This window comes from Zingiber officinale, chromosome 9A (assembly GCF_018446385.1).
Source record: "Zingiber officinale cultivar Zhangliang chromosome 9A, Zo_v1.1, whole genome shotgun sequence".
NCBI lineage: Eukaryota > Viridiplantae > Streptophyta > Magnoliopsida > Zingiberales > Zingiberaceae > Zingiber > Zingiber officinale.
The window spans coordinates 93,955,275-93,979,317 of NC_056002.1; the positions used below are offsets into that span (position 1 = coordinate 93,955,275).

Here is a 24,043-nt window from a genome sequence, read left to right on the forward strand (position 1 = left end):
GACGTGTGATGCTAATTCTCATCTTTTTGTGTACCCCACGAATCAATAAGTCTCAAATGGTTTGAATATAAATTCCAAAGCGAGCATATGAGTCAACGGATACCATACACCACGACCCGGGATCACATCTTACCATCCAGACTTGGATTCGGGACACACAAAAAACCCCCCACAATAGTCACATAAAATATCATAAAAATCATCAGCATAGTGTGAATATTAAAACAGGAAGAAAAATCACTATCACCAACGGTCGGAGAACCTCCCACGCGCTTGCATGCGCCGACAAGACATCCGACCACGCTTCGAACGTTTAGTGGATCCAGCCACACACCTCCACGTGCGATGACTGGGACAATCGGGTCGTGAACCAGGTTAGGACGTGGATCCAGATTCGAGTCTGGATAGACTCGATTGGAGTCTGAGGTCTCTATGACCCGATAACGGGAAAACTCATTTCCGACCACCCCAATTTTATTTTATTTTTCGACTATTTTTCATGATTTCTTTTTTCCCGACAATCCTAAATCGATTTTGGAAAGATTGAAGCATTGGACTCGGCATTTCAAAATTTTCTCACGACCCTTCTCGGTCGATTTCAGTTTGCTGGCAAACGACAATCGTTTCTTACAATTGACATATACATTTTATGCATCAGAGCATGCAGAACATTACTAGACCATTTATATGTATCAACACTTGCTAAAACTTAGTCCAAAACCAAGAAAATATTCTCGATTGACTTTCATGGCCACGAGGTTCAACCTCGGTTTTCACAACCTAAACATGCTCAAAAATTCAATGAAAATTATTTCTATGCTCTACAAGTCATGGGTAACTTCGTGGTATAGTCACATTCATGAAACTCATCCGTGATCCGAATTCTAAAATTTAATACCCTATTTTATTTCCTAAAAAAAGATTTTTGAAAAATTAGTTAATAAATCTAAACTTGCTCTAACCTGGCTATGATACCAATGTTAGATTTATTATATCACAATGCGAAAGCGTGACATCTCTAGTTTTTCGAAAAATAAATAAGATTGAGTTTTCAAAATTTACCTCAGCGAATGAATATCGAAGATCTATGAACCACGAAAAACTCCTCGAATCTGGGAACTACGAAAAACTGCTCGAATCAAACTCATAGTTAGGATGATAATTACGAATGAAATATCACCACGAATCCACAACATCTCAATTCAGAGTCTGATGATTCAAGAAGAAAGTGTTAAAAGTCTATCCTCCCTTGTCTTTCTTTCTGAAATATGCTCTTTATATAGTGCACATTTACCTTACCCATTTCTCCCATTACCTTGTAGTGGGAATCATGGAGAAATAAGATTATGGAAATAACCACCCATGATCTCATAAGTGATATTACCAAAATACTCCTAAGTGGACATAATTTCCCATACTTGGTATTGATGGTTTGCTTGATGAATTAGCAATATGGAAAATAAATACCAACTTTATATGTATGTATATTTTATGGAGATGTAACTTGAATTGTAATACTATTTATAATGTTCCCATAATTATTATTATGGTTTAGTAATGTTCTCCATGCTCCGATGCATATAAATGGTGATACTTGCATTTCACTATTATAGTTAATTGGATAGAAAATCTATCATAAATAGTTTACAATAATATAATATTAAGCAAGGTGAACAATCATAAAATAAATGTTTCTATAGCATAAAATTTAAAAGAATTTTTTAAAGATAAGATTTCCCGATAATGTCTGTGTTTTTTTTTAAAAAAAATGCTTTTTAAATTTTTGTTGATATTAAGTATTTTAATAGTTTTATTTTTGTTATCATAAACTTCCCTTTTATTGAAATATCTCAAAAGCGCCCCCAGTAAAAATAAAAACTTTGGAGGTTGTCAATTAAGGATATACTTTAGCGGAGTTAAAATTGGAGATAATCATAACCCAAATATAACCACCCATTTGCCTCCCATCATCAAATAAAACACCGGGTATATTCAAGTGTAGAAATTGCTATGCCATCTCTTAATTCGCGAGAAGCTCCCTACCCAGTTCTTGAATTGGGCTGGGCGTGGCGCGGCGCTGCGCCTGCTTTCAAAGGTCCGCCATTTCCCTCCCTCCTTCGTATGATCTTATTTGTAAGACCATTTTGGCAATTCCTGGAAACCTCGATCTCAATCCGCGTCCGTTTCCTCCTCAAAAAATCTCTCGGCATGGCCGCAGATCCTCTCCTTTCTGGCGATCCTAAATTCACGGTAAGTTCTAGTTTCGATGCTTTCTAGGGTTTGCTCGTGTTTTCTCGCTGTTTCTACCTCGCGTTTCACCCAATTATAGCCGCCAAATTGTTGTCTCCTGCGTCTTATTTAGGCGCTCGATCCGATGGGCGGACGAAGTTCTTTCTTTTCCCCTTCTCCTGTGTGTGAACGAACCCGTCTGGTGGTGAGATTTCGGCCTCATGGTCTTATCCGGTAGTTTAATAGCTGTTTTTTTTATAAAGTTTCCATCTTGGTGTGATATTGATGGGTTCAGGGTGCTGGCCTCAAGAACTTGGGGAATACGTGCTTTCTTAATGCGGTTCTGCAGTGCCTTACGCATACGGTACCCTTTGTGCAGAAGATTCGCATGACGGGTCACTCTCCTTGCTTCCGTGGTATGAGACTGGACTGCCTTTGGTCCGCCGACTGCTCTTTCATTTTGACTTATCTCTGACATCAGTGCATTGCTGTTGGTGAACATGCAGGTGCTAATGGGGATTTCTGCTCATTATGTGCTCTGAAACAGCACATCAACAGTTGTTTGTTGTTGCCCGGATTTGTTATCTCACCAGTAAATTTTGCTGAAAACTTAAGCAGTATCCTCATTCCTATGTCATTTCAGATAATATTGTTCTGGGCTTGTTTTTTTTTCTGTGCTTAATATCTGCTTGTTTAGCTGCATGAAATATCTTCATCGAATTGATTTTCTACCTTGGATCTCTTCAGTAGTTTATTTATTTTGCCATTATATATTTCCATGCATCTCCACATGAACATAAGCTAGTTTGATAAAGTTTAACAACTTCTGATTTTAGTACTGGCATGAAACTTCAAGTTTAACAACTAATGATTTGTCGAGAATACATATTTCCCTTGTCTAACCAGATTTAATTTTTGTTTTTTAGTTAGTCATATGCAATCAAAATTGTGGAATTTAATATGCAATCAAAACTCATGTATCTTGGTTTTTTTTATTTGTTACGGTGCCTAATATCTGATCTGGGATGTATGTGGAATTTTCCTATTCGTCTAGGCAATATATTTGACCTATTATCATCTAGGTGATATTCGTCACTAATTCATGCATCGTTCAATTTATTGTTGACCAAAAACAAATGTTATGTTATGTTATGTTTTGTTTTGACCATTAGTTAAATAAAGTTTTCTAGCTGCTGATGTAGTAATAGCTCAAAGTTGCTAGTTTTATTTTGTATGTGCATTAACTGAACGAGTTGATGAGTAACAGCGATATAATAATGGTAACTTCTGATGCAGTATCTATCAGGCAAGTCTACAGAGAATATATGGATACTTTTATTTTGAACTAACCATCTTGAAGAAAATTCTTATGTCATGAGAGAACTGTTATGGGCAATAAAGTCTATCAAGTTGATGTCTAACTTCCTATTTTATTGATGTTAAATCTAGGTGATATTCTATCTTCCAGTATAGTACTAGCTTGAAGTTGCTAATCTTATCTATTACTTGCTTGATTTGCTGTTTTGTAGTATTTGGCATGACTAATTTGGCATTGTGAACTTTGATAGAAATTGCTAGTATCCCTATCTTTATATGCTAGTACAAATAAATAAAATGTTTTTTTTATGGAGAGAGCAACCTAGTGAAGCATGGAGTCCTTAACCTTTTGATTTATAGAAATATCACCTTATTTCCAATTAGGTCAGCAAGAAGATGCTCATGAATTCTTCCAATCATTGTTGGATAGAATCCATTCTTGCTGTCTTGTTAGCAAATCTGAGGATTGGAAGTCTTCGCTAGATAAAGATAGCTTTGTTACACAAGTATTTGGAGGGCGTCTTAGAAGTCAGGTAATTCTATGTACATCTTTGTTAATATGGATTTATGTTTGATTTGCCCTTTCTTTTTTTCCCTCTTATATTTATATGATATATTTTTGTTGTTTCAGCTACGTTGTTGTGGTTGTGGCCACCTCTCTAACTCCTTCGAACCACATCTGGATCTTAGCTTGGAGATTGATAATGTGGACAGTGTTGTTAATGCCCTAGCATCCTTCACCAGGTTAGAAAAAATTGATGATTCTGAAATCAAATTAAATTGCAATGGATGTAAGTCGCAAGTCATAATGGAGAAGCAGCTCAAGTTGGACTTAGCACCAGAAGTACTTGCACTACACTTGAAGAGATTTAAGAATGTTGGAAATACATGCTACAAGATCTATGATTCAGTGGAATTTCCTTTGGAACTAGACTTGAGCTCATTCTTGAGTTGTCCTGTAGATGAGGTTTGCTTAAGTTGTGCTTTTTGTTGGTTGTATGATTGTAAGAAAATTAAGTTCTCATTCTTAATGATTAGTGCAGGTCCAATGTAAGTATAATCTTTCTACGGTTCTGGTGCACATTGGCTCACCATATTCTGGGCATTACTATTGCTTTGTTCGATCCTCTCCAAGCACATGGTATCAGATTGATGACCATAAGGTAAATTTTTACATCTATTGTGTTGAACTTTTGTTACAGTCATGATACTGGTTCTAACATTGTTGTTATTTGTAGGTGACTAGAGTTTCCGAGGCATATGTTCTAGAACAAGAAGCCTATGTACTCTTTTATGTTAAGAAAGGTACATCATGTTGGTTCTCAAACTTTATGGACACAAAGAAGAAACATATTGAGGATGATATGAATGGCACTTCTCCAATATCTGTGCTTAATGGTCACGAAAGGTATCTTTCCTCTCCTACAAACAGCGAAGATTGTTTCAGTAGTTTGAGAGAATCTCCTGATGGCCTGATAAGTTTTGGTTCCAGCAACAATGTATCTCTAGTAGGCCATATAGAAACTAACCCTGTGGTACCAAATTGTGGCAATGCTGAGAAGATTCTATCAGACAAATTTGTTACACATCTGACACTCCAAAGCAAGATGAAGGGGGGAGAGAATTCTGTTGGTGGTGATGATCGACCTCCAATAAAATCTGCCGGATGGTCCATGTCCGTCCAGGATCTGGATGATTTGTCTGAAGATGAAATCACAGGTATGCTTTGAATCAACTATATTACTTGCGCTGTTATACACTTTTTTGCTTTCTTACAATTTCCGTTTTTGTCATCCTACAGAAGATGAGAAGGATGACTTACCTCCAGCAGAGGAATGCAAGGCCGCGAATGAGCAAACATACCAGCCTGTTGGCAACCAAACAGCTCCAGAGCCTATGAAAGATGATACCCAAGTGAACAAGGCATTTAACAGATTAATAAGGGGCATGCCTAAATCTCGGAGATCAGGCATTTTGGCTTGTCTTGCTTCTCAACATGAGTCCTCCAGAAAACGGCCTTTTGACTTGATTGAATCTGATGGCAGCAAAAAAGCTAAAGTTCATCGAGGTGTGCATGATGATGGATCACAGCAAACGTCATGAGCAATGTCTCAGCCCCATCCACATTCTATTAGAAAAGGCTTGTTTGCTGAACGACCAAATATGAGCTGATTTCTTTCCTTTTTAAAAAAAAAATTTTTTTTAGAGTTTTTGTTAATATCAGTGACCTTTATTTTTGATGCAATGCATAGTTTTAATTTGTTCTAGAGTACTTGTTGCTAAATTAGGCTTATCTATCTCTACTACTAAATATTAACATTATGCTGAATGATATTGGTGCTTGGCATATCCAGTATCTTCAGTTTGCATGAAAACTTGAAAAAACAACTTTCAGTAGCCTTGATAGTATCAATCAGTTCAGCAGAGAAACCTATATTTCAAAACCTGTTTAATATGTTTCAACTTATGTTATCATGGTGTCTTGAAAGCAGAGTGTAAACTGATACTGGAAACCTTTTAAAGGATTTGTTCCTGGGGTCTTTTTCTATATCTACCATTGAGAAACTTCACAGCTTTTTCATGACAGTATCTTTTTCTCAGTAATTGCATTTGCATATTGAAGATCCCAAGTTTCAAGATAGGCCCCTATCTCCTCGTTACCGCATGTAACTTTCCTAGAACTGGTGATCTTTGATATCTCAACACTTGACCAGTAAGATGAGAATTATTTCCTCAACAATTAACTTGCACAACATGCTGTGGTGTGTTGTCAAGGGAGTTCTCTTCGAGTAGTGGCAATTGCTTGTGGCCGCATTTGCTCATTCCTTCCTCTTGTTATTATAGCAATGAATTCTCTAATTGCCCTATCTTGAGCAAAGAAAAGACAGCCAAGTTTCAAGTAGTGTTCAACAAACTCAAGCACTGTTGAAACATGAAAAGGGATGAAATAAATCATGAACTATGACTGAGAACTTTTGTTCAACAAAATCAAAGTGATTTAGATGCCAGTTGAAACAACAGGGTGCTCTCAACATGAACCTCTTCTATATTTATTTTGGTGTTTTGCTGCATGTGCCATTCTACCAAAACATGGAACAAAAACAAGAGGCGTGGAACTGCCATTTTTATTCTCCAGATGCTACAAAGTTTGTGTTTGACATAAGCCTTCCATTACAACAAATGAAATGATGTTGATAACAATTAACAGGACGAGCAATTATGCCTTTAGTTTCACCAAGAACTCTGTTGATACAGCAAATTGCAGCTCCACCTATGAGGTGGGTTCAGAGAGTTTTGTAGAGTGTTTTGTGCAATCGAATGGTCCTACGTCTTGAGCTTTGCGTTTCATCTGTGGAAAGCCAAAACAGAAACGATTGATTGGAAAGAATATGGATCGCCTAAGGCAAAATCATAAGTTGTATGAAAGAATAAAAATAAAAGCATACTAAAATGGGGAGCTGGAAACATTTTTTAAAAGAAAACAAAACATGAGGTGCGATTGTAAAGATTCATGAATACTTCTTGCCTTGAACAAATCCACCCACTTAGTCAACTCGAAGGAGTTGTCTCATTGAATTAAAGAAGTTTGTTTTTCTTTTTCTTTTTCTTTTTGTCATTATAAACGGTGGAAGGAAATACTCTTTCATCCTATAAACAAATGATTAATAAAGTGTAAAAGTATTATGTTCTAAATTTCAGATCAGTTATATAAACCATATTCCTCCATGAGCTCTATTCAAGCTATTCATGTTAATTAATTTTTTATTATTATATCTGACTAAATATTTTAAATTTGATGACCCCAACCTACCCTTCACATCTTTCATTTTATGTTATCTCACCTATGAATATTTCCCCTCTTCATATAAATATCATGGCTTTATTTAATAGTGGAGTGGGAGTGAACTAACTGAGAAACCATGAAATTAGCTAGTTACTGATTAGATATAGATAATTAAAAACATGACATTGAGTGAGCTGAAGTGGATAACCTATATTCACCAGACGGTTCGATACTGAAATAAGGAGAAAAGGTGACATACCGGTGACCATGGACCTGGTTCAGGAAGAGTCTTGTCAGTTGGAGAATTTTGTACAGGACCTGTCTTCAACTCTAATATATCCTGTTGATATTGATAGGTTAGTGCAGAAAAGAAAATTTTTGAATAAATCAGAAATAGACTTAATATAACATAACAACAGCTATCTCAAACTATATCCTGCATACAGCTCGGTTCTGAAGGTAAATTAAGCATCTCTGCTAACACAAATTATTTTCTTTTCTATAGAAAGATGAGACAGCACATATCATGCAGAAAGAAATGATATACAGTGTATTGTATATTTCAAATACGTATTCAGATAGAAGTTAGGAGTATTGATTTTATAGAGTGGAGAACACATTAAAAAAATGATATCACCTCTCCAAATGTCTCAATTGCAGCTAACCACTCCTCGCTAAATGGGACTGCATTCAGTTTGAGACGGTGGATATCTTGCTTCACTTTTTCCTTCTGTTCATTCTCGCTGCCACTGTACAGATTTTAGACAAATAATGGTGCTTCTTTTAATCCATGTACATTGAAACAAGCAACAAGGAACCTAGCTTTATGGAATAATACTTACTCTTGCAACAAGTATTCCTCTTCTTTTGAGTTGATATGATCTTCATTAACACACTCCAACGTATGATCTTTTATTTGACAGTTTGCCGAAGGTGAAGTTAGAGAATCCTCCAAAACACTAGTCAATCTCACAGGCGAGTAGTTTGTTCCATAATATACTGTTTTAGCAGATATGCCAGGCTTTTCAGATGGAGGATTCACGATTTCTGAATTGCTAATGAAATTAGTATCAGAGTTGTGCTCAGTGCTGGACCTTAGATATGAGTTGTTTTCATCCTCAGTGCCTGCTTCTACAGCTAAAGAACAATCTTCTTCAAGACTGCTAAAAGCAATAGAACTATCAACTCCATGTTTAGACAAACTCAAGGATGATTTAGCTGCAGGCAAAGAAGAAAAATCATCTACTAGATCTGAGAGGACAAACTCTGCATCTGGATTTACTTGTAAATTCCCAGTTGCCTGTTCATCCTGTCCTGAAATAGCATCTGTAGCAAATCCCCTATATGATGGTGGTGATTGCTTGGCACTGTTATCCTCTGAAGAAGGGCGTTCATCTATCCAAGTCTCATTTAATTCCCCAAGAGAGCATGCCTTGTCACCAATCTGCAGCATTGAGTTGCTTGCATAAGGCACTTCCTTATCTATACCCAGCTGAATCGTGGAAGCATTTTCACCACTTGATGGATGCGCCACATTTCCATTAAATGCGGATAAAGAACTAGGTTTCAAAGAGTTCTCCATTTTAGTTGATGTTGTCGTCCTAGCAAAATATTTTGGGGCAACAGGACCATTAATTGTTTTTTCCCTAGTAGAAGCAAGTGAAGCCTTTGATTCACCTGCTGGTGTAACGCCCATTGTTTTTCCAAGTGGAATAGTAGGTCGGCACAGATGAACACTTCTTTGAGACTGGATACCAGTTGGAGGAAGCTTACCCTGCAAAATGTAAACTATAAAACTATACATTATTCAGCTCGGAGAACAGAGAATATACTAGTGATATCAGAATATCAAGTACACTCAATAAAACTCCTTTTCTATGAGCTGGGAACCAACAATAGGCAAAATATAAAAATCACACTCCTTGACTCCCTTTTGATGTATTTGGAACCATCAATAGATAAGTATCAAAATACACAAACTCAAAAAACACAACGGGAATGGGAACTTTCTTGGTCTATAATCGTTTTCCATTCAAGCAAGCATGACTAATCCTACGATCCAATTACAAAATGGCACCCTAATTAGAAATTAGAGTGTTCTAGAGCATTTCAAGCATTCATGTATCCATAATCTATTATTCCAAATTTCTTAGCAACTTCAATATTAGTTATATATTATACCTGCTGAAAAAATCCTAGTGATGGAGAAGGCATTCGCAACCCAGATGGTTTGGCATGTGCAATAGCATCTCCATGGACTTTCTTAGGGAGTGGTGAAGATCCATTAACTGTGATAGAAGAAATGGATGTTCGCTTCACCACTTTAGGAACTGATAAATTTTCAGTTGTACCTTTATCAATTAGCGGAACCTGAAAAGTAAACAAATCTTGTCTCGAAGGATATACACTTTGATGAATGCATAACAAAGATAATTTTAATGGAGATAAAACTATCGCTAGGATTATGCTGTAACTTGGTCTCAGGATATAATGTCAAAAAGGGCAGTTGAAATATCTAGTTCCTCACCAGCGGCCTAGAAAGATAAATTGCAGAAGGTTTCATTGATTGAGGACAGGCAGATTGGTTTCTTATGTTTGATTGAAAACATCTTTTTTGAAGAGTGTGTTCCATGTCAACTGCAAATTTTATCATAGAACGTTAAGCAAGGTCAACAGTTAGATTATCCTACAAAACTAACTTTACAATATCTTCTCAACAAAAAAAAAGGAAAAAAAGGCACGAACACAAAAGAGTAAGAGTACCTGCAGTGGCACTTGTATTGGACTTTAAGTTCCTCACACAAGGGATGGCATCCCTAGTGTCCCTTGGAATAGAAGCAGTATGTGACTTTGCAGGCATGAACTTTGGGATTTTGGATGTACGATTTGCAGCATTTGTGTTTGCAGTTCTCTTTTGAGTAAAACAAAGTTAAGTCTACATTAAAGTGACTGCTTATTCAATTTTATAAAAATATGACTAATGGAGATATTCTAGTAGAGATCTCAGTGTATGACCGAAACCTTGGATTTCCAGGTCACAGAGAATCAATCTTATCTTTGCATCAAGGCTTGGCCACAAATTTATATGCACCTCAAACCTTCTTGTAAGAAAGTGGCAAAGGATATGAAGATGGAGTTGCTAATCTAGATGCAACTTTTCCAATGTTCTTGCTTGAGTATTTGATTCCTTCACCCTAGTCATTACAAAATTCCATGAGAACATTTCTTAGGGAAATTAATGGTATAGAGGGAGTTGAGCACACACAGTATTAGGAGTAAAATGCAACTTAAAACAATAACCTTTACCTCTTGCTGTTCTTCCGGAATTGAAGCATTTAACTTGCTAAGTAGATTTTCTTCCTTAAAATTTTTGTTGTCTTTGCTTGCAGAAAGTGCAACCATTTTGCCATAAGACTTCTGGTGGCCAACAGCTGGACTTCTTTCATGGAGTCCTAGTAGTGGTGACATCTGTCCATTAACCAGAGAAAGAATCTTCTCCTTCGACCTCAAGGAAGATCCACCAAGAACAGACAACTCCAATGGATTGAGCACACCTATTAATAGAGTGAATTGTTTAGGGATTTTGATAAATAGCTTTTCGGAGGATTGTGATAAATAAAGTACCTTCTTCAGTGAAAAATGCTGAGTTCCAAGCTAAGCTTTTCCTCAAGTTAACACCATTAGCCATTTTGCTCTTCTTCTGTGTTGTTCCCGATTTAGAAAAGGTTGGCATATCCAAGCCATCTTCTTCAATAGTGGGCAAACTCTCCTCCTCCAAAGGATTAGGTGATTGACAACAGTGGTTTAGATCAATCTTATAATCCACTAATCTTGCATCTAATAAGATGAAGTCACAAACAAAATTCAAAGTTCATCGCATACCCATTATCTTAAAAGGGGAAACAGAGCAACCAGAGTGGGCATAAAGCAGGTATGAAAATCATGAGCAGTTAATTATCCCAAGTGCCACATTTAATACCTGATAAAAACAAATCCAGCAAGTATGAAACAGAAGCCTAAAACGGGATTATCCAAAGTGACCACAAACTCCAAGCGTATTAGTCAGAAGGTAGGAAAAACTTAACGAAACTTTTTGATTATAGTGACAGATTACACGCAGAACATCTAGAGATATAAACAAAGAGACTAACCATTTCGGCAAAAAGGGATTTTTTTTTTTTCCGGACTACATAAGCAACCTCAGTAGTCACCCTTTCACTAAATGTAGATGGAAAAATCGCCGTAAAGCTACGAATTTAACATCTAGAATCCCGATAGCAGAAAACCAAACGAAATCAGGATAAGAAAACCCTAATTTTTGAAAAGTGACTAACGGGAACTCACCTGAAGATGAGCTAGGGTTCGCCACGGGCGGCGGCAGTGAGGACTCGACGTCTTCCTCCGCGGCTGTAAAGGGTAGATCGGGAGGGTTCAATAGCGATCCCATCTGGTCTCCGGCTCCGAGAGGCGATCTCGATGCGGCGGCGACTGTGGCCGCCTTCCTCGTCTTAGTTTACCTGCTTTTATTCCTTTCCTTTTCTTTAATGCGAGGAAATTCAAAGCGGATTCGAGCGGGAGAATTTTATCATCCGGTTTATTTACCGGACCGGCTTAGATTGGGTTGAACTAGATCGATCGCTGCCGCCTGGGTGAGGGGCGACCAGCTGGAGATAGTAGCGGCGGCGGAAGACTCGGACTCTTGCTGCTCCGGGTAGGAGAAAGAGGAGGAAAAGCACCGCGGCCAGGGGCGGCGGAGGAGAAGCCGCTGGAGATGTAGAGAAGCGGCGCTCCGGCCGTTGTCACGCTGGCATCCGACGAGCTGATTGGGATGGTTGCCACGTCAGCATTTTGATTAATAAAAATATAACAATCTGGTAAAAATATCTATTCATTTAATAATAAAATAAAAATGCAGAAAATATACAAAGTGAGGGGTCAAACTGTAAATTCAAGACAAATGCGGGTGAGACTGAAACTTCGGACAAATGGTGAACGCCACTTGGCGTTCATCTGTTCGTCGTATAAGAATCATCAATCTTCGCCGCGAATTTGGATCCACGTTTGGTCCTCGGCGCTTTCGTTTATGGCCTCAAATCCCCATCGGCCGCTTATGGAGGAGCCATCGGTGCCATCGCCCCCAGAAAAGTCGCCACCTTCCTTCCCTTCTTTGCCTGCTGGTCGCTCCGGCAAGCTTGTGCTTTTCCTGGTTTACACCAGCTTCGTTTCCGTCGATCTCGCTCTTCCCCGGAAGGGATTCAAGGCCTTCCGGGGCTTTATTTGCGCTAAATATCCACATTTAGGCCTTCGGGATCAAGGAGCGAGAGCTTTCTTTGTCTTTGAGCTTATTTTATCGTGTCCTCCAGTCGGCGGAATCTCCAGTTCCATATTGAAAGTTAGGGTTTTTTTTTTGTTGGTGGTTCGGGGGCTCAAGGACCGGAAAGATTTGATCTTTACATATAAACGCTCCAAGTTCGTCGATCGTGGGCTTGAAGGATCGAATTGAGGCATTAGAGGGGAATAGACAGTTAACCCTATTGGTGGAAATACTTCAAAATGAGTCGCCCTCATTTTCCCTTGAAGAAGAGTTTCTCGTTGTGCCCAGTTTCACGCAATTCAAAGATCCATGAAGTGACGAAATGGCATGGTAAGATTTAATCTCGTTAGCAGTTTGCTGTTTTCGTCACCATTTTGAGATTGCTTTGGCATACTTCGATTCTCTGTTGCAATCTTGTCAGAATTTCAATGCTTTTACCGTTATTTCAAGATTATTTTTGCATACTTCTATTGTCTGTTTTTAATTGCTTTCATGGGTGTTGGCTCCACAGTCTTGCTTCCTTAACTATTAGTATTTTCCATCTTGTCAGCAATGTATTGTTTTAACCATCATTTTGAGATTATTTTTGCATACTTATATTATCTGTTTTTCTATTTTTTCTTAGATGACTCAACAATATTGCTTCCTTAAATGATTAGTATTCTGCATAAACAATGCTGATCCGTATGCAACCTTGAGTTATCATTAATTTCAACATCTTGTGGTTAGCAAAAACCATAAGAAGGTGAGCAATCTACTGTATGTTGATGCTGTTGCTAACCATAAGATTGTAATACTGGTCACTCAATGTTGGTTTCTGTATAATCAAGTTGCAACTTTGTTTTTTCCTGGCATATTCTTCGACATCTTTCATTGCTGAACACTCAACACATGGAAGTGGTTTTTTATTTTATTTTTTTTTTGGAAAAGATATCTATGAGAGTTCTCAAGCGCTCACATTTGAGTGAAGACAACTTTCAAACCCAAGACCAAGGCCCTCTACCTCTAGCACTCAACACACGTGAGAGTTAAATTTTAAGAGGGCAAATTACTTTATTTTGTAATCACCATCTATTCTGCTTAGTTGCTTATATTTTGTAGGCAAATTTGAGAATAAGTCCCTTCACTTGTATCGGCACTAGAAGAAAACATTTATGACACAACCATAGCTCATATTTCATTTCAGCTAGTAGATAAATTGCAGAGTTTGGAGACCTAGATGTTGCATGGAAGTTCACGAGTTTGATTACTAGTTGAAAATCTCTGTATTTTTTATTTTAGTTCCTTGAGTTAGGCTCAAACTTTTTGACAGAGAACATTCTATGGAAAATTAGTGACTGATTGGGTCTTCCATCTGTTATCTGCATAACTTTAGCACTAAGGTTTCTTTGATGTCACTTCTTTAGGCAATGGCTGAAACATAGAGCAAGCACAACTTGGACAATTAGTTCAATTATCGCTTAGTTTCCCTCTCTCAAGTCTCCTATTCTACCAGTGACTAACGTTTCTTACATTTCATCTGAGCACTGAGCTCACAATCTAACAGTTGATAGCAGATGGATCATGAATCTGTTTAACTCATTATCCTGAAAATAAGACAATACCTTCATGGTTCACATAACATTCAAGTAGGAGATACAGAAATAACAATTAGGCTCATTTGGGAAGGTAGGACAATGCTCCTAGATTTATCTAACATGATCCACATTGCAGTAACTAGTTATAAGAACAATGTCTTCTTCCAAACTTGCTAAAAATTTTGCCATGCATGCATTTATTTGGCCAATGAGAGAATAAATATCTTCTCTGGTATGCAATGATGCACTTGCTATTATATGTATTAATCAGTTTGAATTTAGTAGTCAATTACACTACCTGGAAAGCGATTTCATCTGAATCTATGTATGTTTGTAATAACTATGTCGCTCATACCAACTCATAAGCTTATTTGAATTTGTGTCGCACAGAATCCCCCCCAGAGAAAACTCCTAATGGAAAAATTCAAAATGATATTGGAAATGCAAACATTGCAGCGGAAACTTTCATGTTCCTTGAACTTGCTTCAGCTACCAAGAATTTTAGACGAGAATATCTTTTGGGCGACGGAGGGTTTGGTAGAGTCTACAAGGGTTGCCTTGAGAAAACTGGGCAGGTAATGGAGTGATACATTGAGTATATGGTTTTTCTTGACTTTTATGGTTATTTATAGTTGGAGATTCTTATATGCTCGAAATTTGATGATTAGATTGTAGCTATAAAGCAGCTAGACAGGATTGGCTTCGAAGGGCACCAAGAATTCCTTGTTGAAGTACGGACTCTCAGTCTTCTTCGTCATGAAAACCTAGTCAAGCTTATCGGATATTGCGCTGATGGTGATCAAAGACTTTTGGTTTATGAGCATATGGCTAAGGGCTCCTTGGTAGACCACGTGCTAGGTATTGTCTTATAATAGCTTATTTTATCCTTCCTATCTTGAATTCATAATGCAAATTTGAAATTCAATTTTTAAGACTTTCAGATTTAATAATAGTTTACAGTAGATCCTTCTGTTTAGGAGGGTAAATTGGTGAAAATTTGGATAAACTATTTGGACTCGATCAATAAGAGATTTCTTGCGGTAACATGAAATTTTTGTTGCTCGCAGATATCTCACCTGATCAGAAACCTCTAAGCTGGCATTCTAGGATGAAAATAGCTCATGGTGCCGCTCGAGGTCTAGAGTATTTGCATGAGAAAGCCAACCCGCCTGTGATATACCGCGATCTTAAATCATCCAACATTCTACTTGATGAAAATTTCGATGCAAAACTCTCCGATTTTGGGCTCGCAAAGCTAGGTCCTACAGGAGAGAAAGCCCATGTCTCCTCAAGGGTGGCTACCTATGGCTACTGTGCACCTGAATATGCAAAAACAGGTCAGCTTACTCTGAAGTCAGATGTCTACAATTTCGGTATGGTTATGCTCGAATTAATCACCGGAAGGAGGATTGTCGACACAACTAGGCCAACAAATGAACAGAACCTCATTGCTTGGGTACATAATCATTGCTTCGACATCAAGTAGTTTAGTGTCAAAGTTGTTGCCTTCCTTTACTCAAAGTCCTTTTCACTTTTCTCATTTCGCCAGGCAACGCCGGTGTTCAGAGATCAGAAGAGGTTCCCAGAGATAGTTGATCCGCTACTGGAGAACTACCCGGCAAAGGGCCTAAGCCAAGCAGTTGCAGTTGCTGCAATGTGTCTCCAAGAAGAGCCTTTGGTTCGCCCATTAATGAGCGACGTTGTAGCGGCATTGAGCTCTCTTGCAATCGAAGATTCAGCATCTAACGACTCCCTATCAGACGATTTCGAGTGTCAAGTTTTAGCCAGAGTGGGTTGAGTTAGGAGTCTGCTTTAAACTTGAAATTTTTTTTACAGGAAATGTGCACTTGTTTGTTGTATCCATGGCTCATGGCTCTGCTACTACTGGACTCTTAATTGCTTTCATTATTGAACATGGGAATTGGAGATGGCAATTGGGTTGGGCTGTCGTAGGCCAGTTGGGCCTAGCATGGTATGAGCCCATATAATCATATTTAATATTTTAATAAAAATAATTGTATTTCTATTATTATTATTATCGAATTTTCTCATTAAATATATAAATTGGAACCAGTTCGACTTACCTTTGGGCTAGATTTTTGGATATTTCAGGGATTTTGCGGATGGATGCTAATTCTAAAAGTAGGATGCAAAATTTATATATATGAAAAAATTAGGTGCGTTTTAGTAAATTGCCACCCGAAAATAAATAAACTCGTCAGCGGCCCTTTGCTGATATATGCAATAATGCCCCTTTAGTTTAAAATTTTAATTTATTGTACCAAACCAAGCCCAAACCGCCGCCGCATTTGGAATCGGAGCATCTTCTAACCCTAGTCGCTTCTCTGCTATTTATTTCCTCCTCCTCTTCAAATAGAAGCGACGCCGAGTAAATCGCCAATGGTCGTCGTCCGAACCAGTTACTATGAACGCAGCAGCATTGCTACTGCCTTGCGTTCCGTCGTAAAGTTGCAGAGTCGGCGAGATGCTGTTCGACGAATACCAGGGAGATGAAGAAATCAGATTTCTCTTCCTCCGATGCCATCATCAAGAACTGGAACGTAAGTGGTAATGCTGGCAGCCTGCTCTTTTTTTTCTGTTTTATGTTGGATCTGAAGCAAAATAGTTTCTTTTGTGCCGCGCAAAGGCCCGGTGGTGTTGCAGTACAAGCACGAGTCGGATACTGTAAGTGTTCCCGGAAAAGACGAGATTTTGAATTAGTAAATGGCGTCTTTCTACGTTTATCCATTTGTTAAAAGTCTAGTCTTTCTAGCTAAGAACTTGGATAAACATTGTCGTAGAACTTCACCTCTGTTAGTAACACCATGTGCCATTCTCACCATTTGGACCTGATTAGACCGTGCTTGAAGATGATGGCAATGTCAAAGCATATGTGCTATCTTGATCATTAGATCTCTCTCTTCACTTTGCTCTTCGTGATTAGTAGTAGTTGGGCATCCCAGTGTCTGTCTGTCCCGTTTGTTCTCTGTGATTCAGTGATTTGGGGCTTATGTTGGTGGGTTATCCAGTAACGGCTCATATTCATATGGTTTTGAAGTGGATATTGTTGCTGCTTCTGCCAATTCAACACAGATGTCACCAGAGGGTTGTGAGGTTTGTACTAAAGATAGAGTTTTTCTATATTTTCGTTTCCAAAAATCAACATTTGACAATCGGTAGATTTTGGTACTAAAGACAGTTTTATAGATTGCAGTCAGCAATATGCCATCTCAATTTTGGCTGCTTTCCCAAAACTGTTTCAAAGGAGTTTTACAATATGAAGGAGATGTTATGATTATTCTTCAATGTAACCTTGCTCAAATTGATGACCGAATAAAAATACCATGATAGTAGCATGTGTGTGAATATGTATATGTTGGCATGACTATTCTTAAGAGAACAAATGTTTGTTTTGGGACTTCTGCCTTGATAATCAAAATCTTTCTTTGTATCAGTCTTTGCTTAATTGATATGCAACAATCTTCCTTCTGTTTATTCATCATGTGGGACTACATAGATATCAGCACACTTGGCATGTTTCCTTATTATTTTCTGTATGGGTATCAGTTTTAACATAGGTAGCAAAACTCTAACCTTGTCTGGAATCTTCATCTCCTTTTTTTTGAACTATCCTGCTCTCAATCTTCTGTGGTTTTTAAAATTATTATTATATCACTATCATATTCAAATTCTATTCTCTTGTTGGTTTTCTGTTTTTGGGTTATCTTGTATGGAACTCAGAGATGAATCATAGGCCAAGAGAATTTCAAGAACAGAAGGGCAACCTATCGAGATGGACCATTTTTTAATTGGTTTTGTCTTTTCACAGTTGCCTAAATTAGTATTGGCTACTTATCTGACTGGAAACTAATGGTATTTTCCAATTTCCAGTTAATTATTTGTAATATTCGTAGTCAACATTGAGTATTCAAAAAAAAAAAAAAAGAATTGTCAAAGCTGAAGGGCTGACATTTTGATTTTTTTTTCTCCAAATCATGTACATGTTATGGAGTCTTTTATTTTGTTCCAAAAGAGCATCTTGTTTTCTCATGCCTGCAATCCACATCTCCTTTTTGTTGCAATTTGCAACCACTAGATACAAGTATCACTACTCTCTTGTTGGTCTTCTGTTTTGGGGTTATCATGTCATCGAACTGTGAGATGAAAGTATGAAACATTGGTTGAGAGAAATTACAAGAACAAAAGGGCAACCTATCGAGATGGACCACTCTTTTATTGGTTTTGTCTTTTCACAGTTGCCTAAACTAGTATTGGCTACTTATCTGACTGGAAAATAATGTGTTTTTTCATTTTCTAGTTAACTATTTGTAAAACTTGTAGTCAACATTGTCTACTCCAAACAAATGTCAAATCTGATAGTTGGCATTTAGATTTTCCTTCAAATCATGTACATGTTATGGAGTCCTTTATTTTGTTCCAAAATAACATCTTGTTTCTATGCACTTTTCCCTGATGTACGCTAATGTTCCACTTCAGTTTTGAAACAAAATGCCACTAGTTGTCTTTTCTTTTCCTTCAATCCTGTCTCGACATTTTCAAAATGTGTTCTAACTAACTTTGACCCTTAACTGACTATTTGCAATCTGCTTGGTGGGGTTCCAAGTATTTTGAGCTCTTCTGTTATGTTTTTTTTGGTGTGCTGCAGTGTTATGGATTACCATGGTTCTTATGAGATCTTCTTACTACAAGTGGTCACCTTATGCTATTTGCTTTTACTAAATAATGGATGCACTCGTCCTATTTTTTGTGCTTATTTCCCACAATCAGCCTTGAACCTTCAATCCTCTCTTTTTGCTTACTATAGTCAAATCTTATTTGATTGGCACTCCTTTCTGTATTGTAATTTGCCACCAAATCTGTCTTCGGGATTACTGTGCCATTGAATTGTTCCTGTGAAACATAGGTGGAGAGAAGGTGCAAGAATATTGAGGTAGACCAGCTTTTTGGTGGTTTTTTCTTTCCACAGTTTCTTTTTTGTGTGTACTTTGATGATAATTGTGATTGTGTTCAATTTATATCCTCATCATTCTCTGATTTGGATGATCTAGCAGTTGTGACAATTATATCAAGTCTGGTGGATGATCTTGCTTCAAACGTCATGTGTGGAAGATTAAGAACAGAAACATGACTTGTGGCAGCTTGCAGCCAAAATTGAGGGAGCTTGATGAAGGAGCCATTGAGGCTCATTTTTAGACTTCATTTTCTCAATTATTTCAGTTTTCTTTTTTAAGATTGCTTTATGTTTCATTGTTCAATAATTTTTTGGAATTAAACATTGTTCATTAATTTCGATCAATTATTTACAGTTTTTCTTTTTAGCAAATAATCCAAATCAGGTTCTGAAAATCTTGATACAAATTCTTTTAATATAGTGTATAAAAATGGCTTCTTGTAAAATAAATTGAGGGAAAGACTCGCGTGAGGAGATGATTTTGCTGAGAAGAGAAACTTTGGAAGAAAAATCGTTTGTATCTTCTCGTTTTTATGATGGAATGCAAGAGCCGCATTAATGAAATATCAAAATGTCATTTTCAAGGCCAGCCATTCACCTAATTTGTTGGGTTCTTATGGTTTGTTCTAGAGGTGTAAACGAATCAAGATATCTGTGAGCTTTTTGAGTCAGGTTCAAAAAAACATTTGATTTGTATTTAAATTTATCAAATTTGTAATTTTTTTTTAGTCAAATTTAAATTTATAATACTTTATTTAATTATTCATAAATTGCTTGTAAGTGAAATTCAAATTATTTTATTTACATAATTTTAATTTAAATATATTTAAATTAAATCAGTTGAATAATTTAAATTATTTTGAATTATAATTCATCTTTACTTGAATAAAGACTCAAACAATATTTTCAAAATTCAAATTGAATTTCAATACCAAGCTCGAAAATATCAATGCACCTAGTTTGTCCGACAATCACTATTATCTCTTCCCCATACAAAGGGTCTTAAAATATCCCCCAAAGTTTAACTATCTCCAACACTCACTATTATCTAATTTATCAGACCTATTCACTTTGCTCCACTGACTTATCCAACCAAACTCATTCGTCCTGCTTGGTCTGACTACATAGGCCATCTTGTTTGATCCTCTCAAGCTACTTGTCTTTCCTATTTGACTCGTTTAGTCTGCCACCCAAGTCCAGGCAAGCTTGAACTGTATGTCCATCAGATTTACTTATCATGAATCGTATATAATCATTCCATTAAATTGTCCGTCCAAATCTTGAAATAAAACATAATAAGGAATCAACCATTCACCTATATAGCAGATTTGCTTGACAAGCATGTTAAAGAGATGCATAAACAAGTGCCTTAACAAATCATTGAAATTTTAATTAAATAACTTTATGAAATTATCTGCAAGACAAGAAAAAGCACACCGAGACAGCAATGATCCATGTATTAATGTGAATACTAAAATCCACAGAATGGATTTGGATCATAGGTGGGGATACAAGCTAAATGAACTAACAAAGTGAAGTTTCTCGAGTATAAATTAAAGCAACTGCCAAAGCAGATCCATTTAGAAAATTGAGGAATCAAGAAATACAAGTTATGGAAGTGATGTCGATGCAAGTAAATTGGTGGAACAGTAAGAGAAATGTTAGTTATTCATCAACCATATTTTGGTTCTTGCCTTGAAAAACGCACAAAAATGACAAAGGTGGAGCCTATTAAGTGGAGAAACTGAACTGTATGCCTGTCTTCCCGTGATCATGTTGGAACTGTTTCAGTATGTAACAGTAGTTGATCTGTGAATACAAATTATTAGATTGCGTTAGAAAACAGAAGATAGTGATTTTCTGCGTTAGTACATTTTTAAAGAAAACGAACCTCCATGCGAAAAAATCTAGTAGGGAAGATTATGCCAAACCCAGCAGAGCTCCGAAAGGTATGCAAGAATCTCTGGAAGGAGAAATTTGTCAATTCCTCGGATAACATAACTAGGTTCCCAGCATTTACAAATACGTGACCATGAACTCCTGCATCTTGGAAGACCTTTAGAGGCAGATCGAATGAAAGATCAGCAAAGGCAGTGACTGCCAGATCACCTCCAATGGCATCTCGGCCTGGAGAGGCAATGCTTCCTGAAGCATCATCACCCCCACCGGAAGAGGCTGTAGCTTCATCTTGACTCTGTTTAGGTGAAAGTACTCGTCGCAGATCCATTGGGCCTAAGCCTCTTTGTTTGAAACCCAACAGAGAAGTAGGTCCACCCAGACCACAGATAGGAGACGAATGACCACCCATATAGAACCGCTCGGGCAATGGCGTAGTTGAATTCGTATACCCCACCCATGGCAATATGGCACCTGCTGCAACTCCAAAATTGAGTGCAGTGTTGTAGAATCCTAAAGGAATTGCACCTCTGAGATCAAACTCCTGGTAGAACATAGGAACTAATTAACATTTATATACCAATCGACCAATTCACAATTTTTAAGTAATTAGATGTAATCAGGTAGATAAACAGTTTGGCACAGTTAATTTAGAGATAACAAATCTTGAGCCTTATTTTATTAGACGATTCCAACTAAAATTAGTGAAAAATCTAGAGCATGACCAGCATATTAGAATTTACAGATCACTATATATTTTGGAAGCATTGCTAGAATAACAAGAAAAGTTTTACAAAATCAACTGGCAGTAAAACATAACATGGAACAGTATATTGCATAATCGTGATTTTTTTCCTCAAAAAAAAAAAGGAAAACATGAAAGTAATTACCTGCCTAAAAAATCGAAGAAGTTTACTATCTGGTCCAAGACCAGCAATGTGAGACGATGACTGGAAAGCATACCCACGTGTTGGCCTCACATTTGAATCTCTGTGATCAATTTTGTATGTGTATTTAATGGAAGAGAGAAGACTATGCCCTAATTGGCTCCGAATTGCCTTTGATGACATGCGTGATGGGTCAAGTAAATTACGCCATGTGAGACTGTAAGCAAGGTCATGCTTTTTAGTTGATATTAGACCAACAGAGAGGCCTAGCAGATGTTCCTTGTATGAAGAAAATTTCAGCCAATCTTGAGAAAGTAATGAAATTCGAGTTGTGATGGGAGTTGAAATTGCTTTAAATCTGGGTAAGGCCACTCCAACACTAATCTCTGATGTTTGATCAAAACCATAAGCCCCAGAAGCATCCCAAATATCTCCATAGCCTAACAGGTTCTTAAGCTTCAGTGACCCTTCAAGTGACCAAGATCTAGCCTGCAAAATTTAAAGCATGAGTGGTACTCCAATCAGACATTTGTTTGTCTCAAGTAAAATGAAATGAGACATCCATAAAATTTATATGATCCTTTTCATCATCTTAAAATCTATTTCCCATGTAAAAGATGTACAATAGAAGATAAACCAAAGGACAGCATAATTCAGATGTAAGAACATATAACAATGAACTCTATATAAGGATTTGTTGTTCCACTTGATTGATCTATCTGTGACTACTAGCCAAGGTCATTCATGCTACAAATGACATAAAACATCTCGACAAAATACCATAGTTATTTCAAACCGGATTTTTAAACGGCGGAGGCAAGTTCATATTTACACTACATAAAAAAGAGGTGCAACAAAATTTAGAAGTAGCCAAACCTCACAACAGAAAACCTAGAAGACTAAGAATTTACCACTTTCGTAAACTAAATCATGTATCCAAATTCTCTGGACAACTACATGCGAACTGCAGTAGGTATGAGTTTTTATTATGCATTCTCTTTACAGTTTACAGTCTGTTCTAGGCCGTGGATTACATATTTTAAGCTCAGATTATAGCATATGTGATTTTACAATTATAACAAGTATTACATCTTAATGCTTACAGGTTCAATTAGTCTAGTCCGGTAATTATCAGCATCGTGGATAATCGGGACTAGGGAGGTAACATTGAACTTATCCAATCCGACATCAATTGCAGGGAATTCAAGTAATGCTCCAATTGTTTTTTGAAACTAAAAATGATTGCAAATTTGTAGGACAAAGCAATTGTAGCATACATTCGTTCGCAACTATCCGTCGAAAAGATATGGTTTAAAAAGACAAGTGTACCTCCGGCTTTGTGTACACCCCAAGATCACCCGTGAGCGGGTTCTTGACCTCGACGATATCGATGACGACATTGGCAGTGCCAGGAAGCTCAGAGGGGCCCGAATCGAGCGTGATGGAGACGGAATCGAAGATATCTAACCGGCGGAGGCGGGTGTTGGCGAAGTTAGCAGCCTGGAGAAGCTCCTGCATGGTGGAAGCGGATCGGAAGGCGTCGAAGACCTCGGCCTCGATGAGGGCGTCCTTGGTCTTGGCGTTGCCTCGGATGATGACATCGTGGACGCGGATGCGCACCGGACCCTGCGAAAGGCGCCGAAAGGCGCGTTTGAGCTTCTCCTTCCTTGGGGCGGAGCGCATCCCTACTTCCCGCGCCTCCTCCTCTTCTTCTTCCTCCTCCTCCTCCTCATCCTCCTCCTCTTCGCCGTCTCGGGCATCGGCAATATCCTCGATCTCCGATCCGACGTAGTGTCGGAGTCTTTCCTCGGCGGGTTTAGGGTTCACGCCGCCTTCAGTGTTGGGGTCCGTCGCCATGAGAGAGAGAGAGAGAGGAATTCGCTGGATGCTGGATCGATCGACTGTACAAGTCTCTTTTAAGCGTTGAGAGCATTTTATCAAAACCACCCTTTTAATAATGGGAATATCATATCGCACCCTATTAGAGAAAAAATGCCTAAAATATTTTTAATAAATATATTGTGATATAGTCATCTCCATTAACTATGAATGTATTTTTTTTATAAA

The 24,043-nt window shown here is 37.7% G+C and overlaps 4 protein-coding genes and 1 long non-coding RNA gene across 7 annotated transcripts; 3 read left to right on the forward strand and 2 right to left on the reverse strand.

The window, feature by feature from the left end:
- The first annotated feature begins 2,010 nt into the window (after positions 1-2,010).
- Positions 2,011-5,915, forward strand: LOC122019336 (ubiquitin carboxyl-terminal hydrolase 21-like). Its single transcript, XM_042576813.1, has 9 exons — positions 2,011-2,250; positions 2,363-2,434; positions 2,525-2,645; positions 2,736-2,846; positions 3,907-4,079; positions 4,178-4,513; positions 4,590-4,709; positions 4,785-5,265; positions 5,348-5,915. Exons 1-9 carry the CDS (start codon positions 2,011-2,013, stop codon positions 5,647-5,649), a joined length of 1,956 nt encoding a protein of 651 aa, XP_042432747.1. The 3' UTR covers positions 5,650-5,915.
- Positions 5,916-6,644: 729 nt separating this feature from the next.
- On the reverse strand, positions 6,645-12,067 carry LOC122018687. 2 transcript variants are annotated; one of them, XM_042576087.1, is made up of 12 exons: positions 11,675-11,794; positions 11,213-11,309; positions 10,955-11,102; positions 10,637-10,884; positions 10,457-10,524; positions 10,094-10,248; positions 9,858-9,967; positions 9,512-9,700; positions 8,173-9,104; positions 7,968-8,079; positions 7,590-7,670; positions 6,645-6,895 (listed from the first exon to the last, which is right to left on the reverse strand). In XM_042576087.1, the coding sequence occupies exons 3-12, from the start codon at positions 11,061-11,063 to the stop codon at positions 6,818-6,820; spliced, it is 2,082 nt and encodes a 693-aa protein (XP_042432021.1). In that variant the 5' UTR covers positions 11,064-11,102; positions 11,213-11,309; positions 11,675-11,794; the 3' UTR covers positions 6,645-6,817. The 2 variants fall into 2 exon arrangements, with proteins under 2 accessions (XP_042432021.1, XP_042432020.1); XM_042576086.1 differs by lacking the exon at positions 11,213-11,309 and having other exon boundaries at positions 10,955-11,167; positions 11,675-12,067.
- A 329-nt stretch (positions 12,068-12,396) lies between these two features.
- LOC122018464 (probable serine/threonine-protein kinase PBL26) lies at positions 12,397-16,259 on the forward strand. Its single transcript, XM_042575789.1, has 5 exons — positions 12,397-12,974; positions 14,612-14,796; positions 14,890-15,079; positions 15,289-15,677; positions 15,771-16,259. The coding sequence occupies exons 1-5, from the start codon at positions 12,884-12,886 to the stop codon at positions 16,017-16,019; spliced, it is 1,104 nt and encodes a 367-aa protein (XP_042431723.1). The 5' UTR covers positions 12,397-12,883; the 3' UTR covers positions 16,020-16,259.
- A 246-nt stretch (positions 16,260-16,505) lies between these two features.
- LOC122021533 lies at positions 16,506-19,562 on the forward strand. Of its 2 annotated transcripts, none has more exons than XR_006122567.1 (2): positions 16,506-19,172; positions 19,294-19,562. It is a non-coding gene; the product is annotated as an uncharacterized LOC122021533 (long non-coding RNA). The 2 variants fall into 2 exon arrangements; XR_006122568.1 differs by having other exon boundaries at positions 16,506-17,335.
- A 1,071-nt stretch (positions 19,563-20,633) lies between these two features.
- LOC122020909 (SAM50-like protein CG7639) lies at positions 20,634-23,874 on the reverse strand. The gene is made up of 4 exons (XM_042578953.1): positions 23,306-23,874; positions 21,980-22,465; positions 21,085-21,633; positions 20,634-21,002 (listed from the first exon to the last, which is right to left on the reverse strand). Exons 1-4 carry the CDS (start codon positions 23,831-23,833, stop codon positions 20,925-20,927), a joined length of 1,641 nt encoding a protein of 546 aa, XP_042434887.1. The 5' UTR covers positions 23,834-23,874; the 3' UTR covers positions 20,634-20,924.
- Positions 23,875-24,043: the final 169 nt, after the last annotated feature.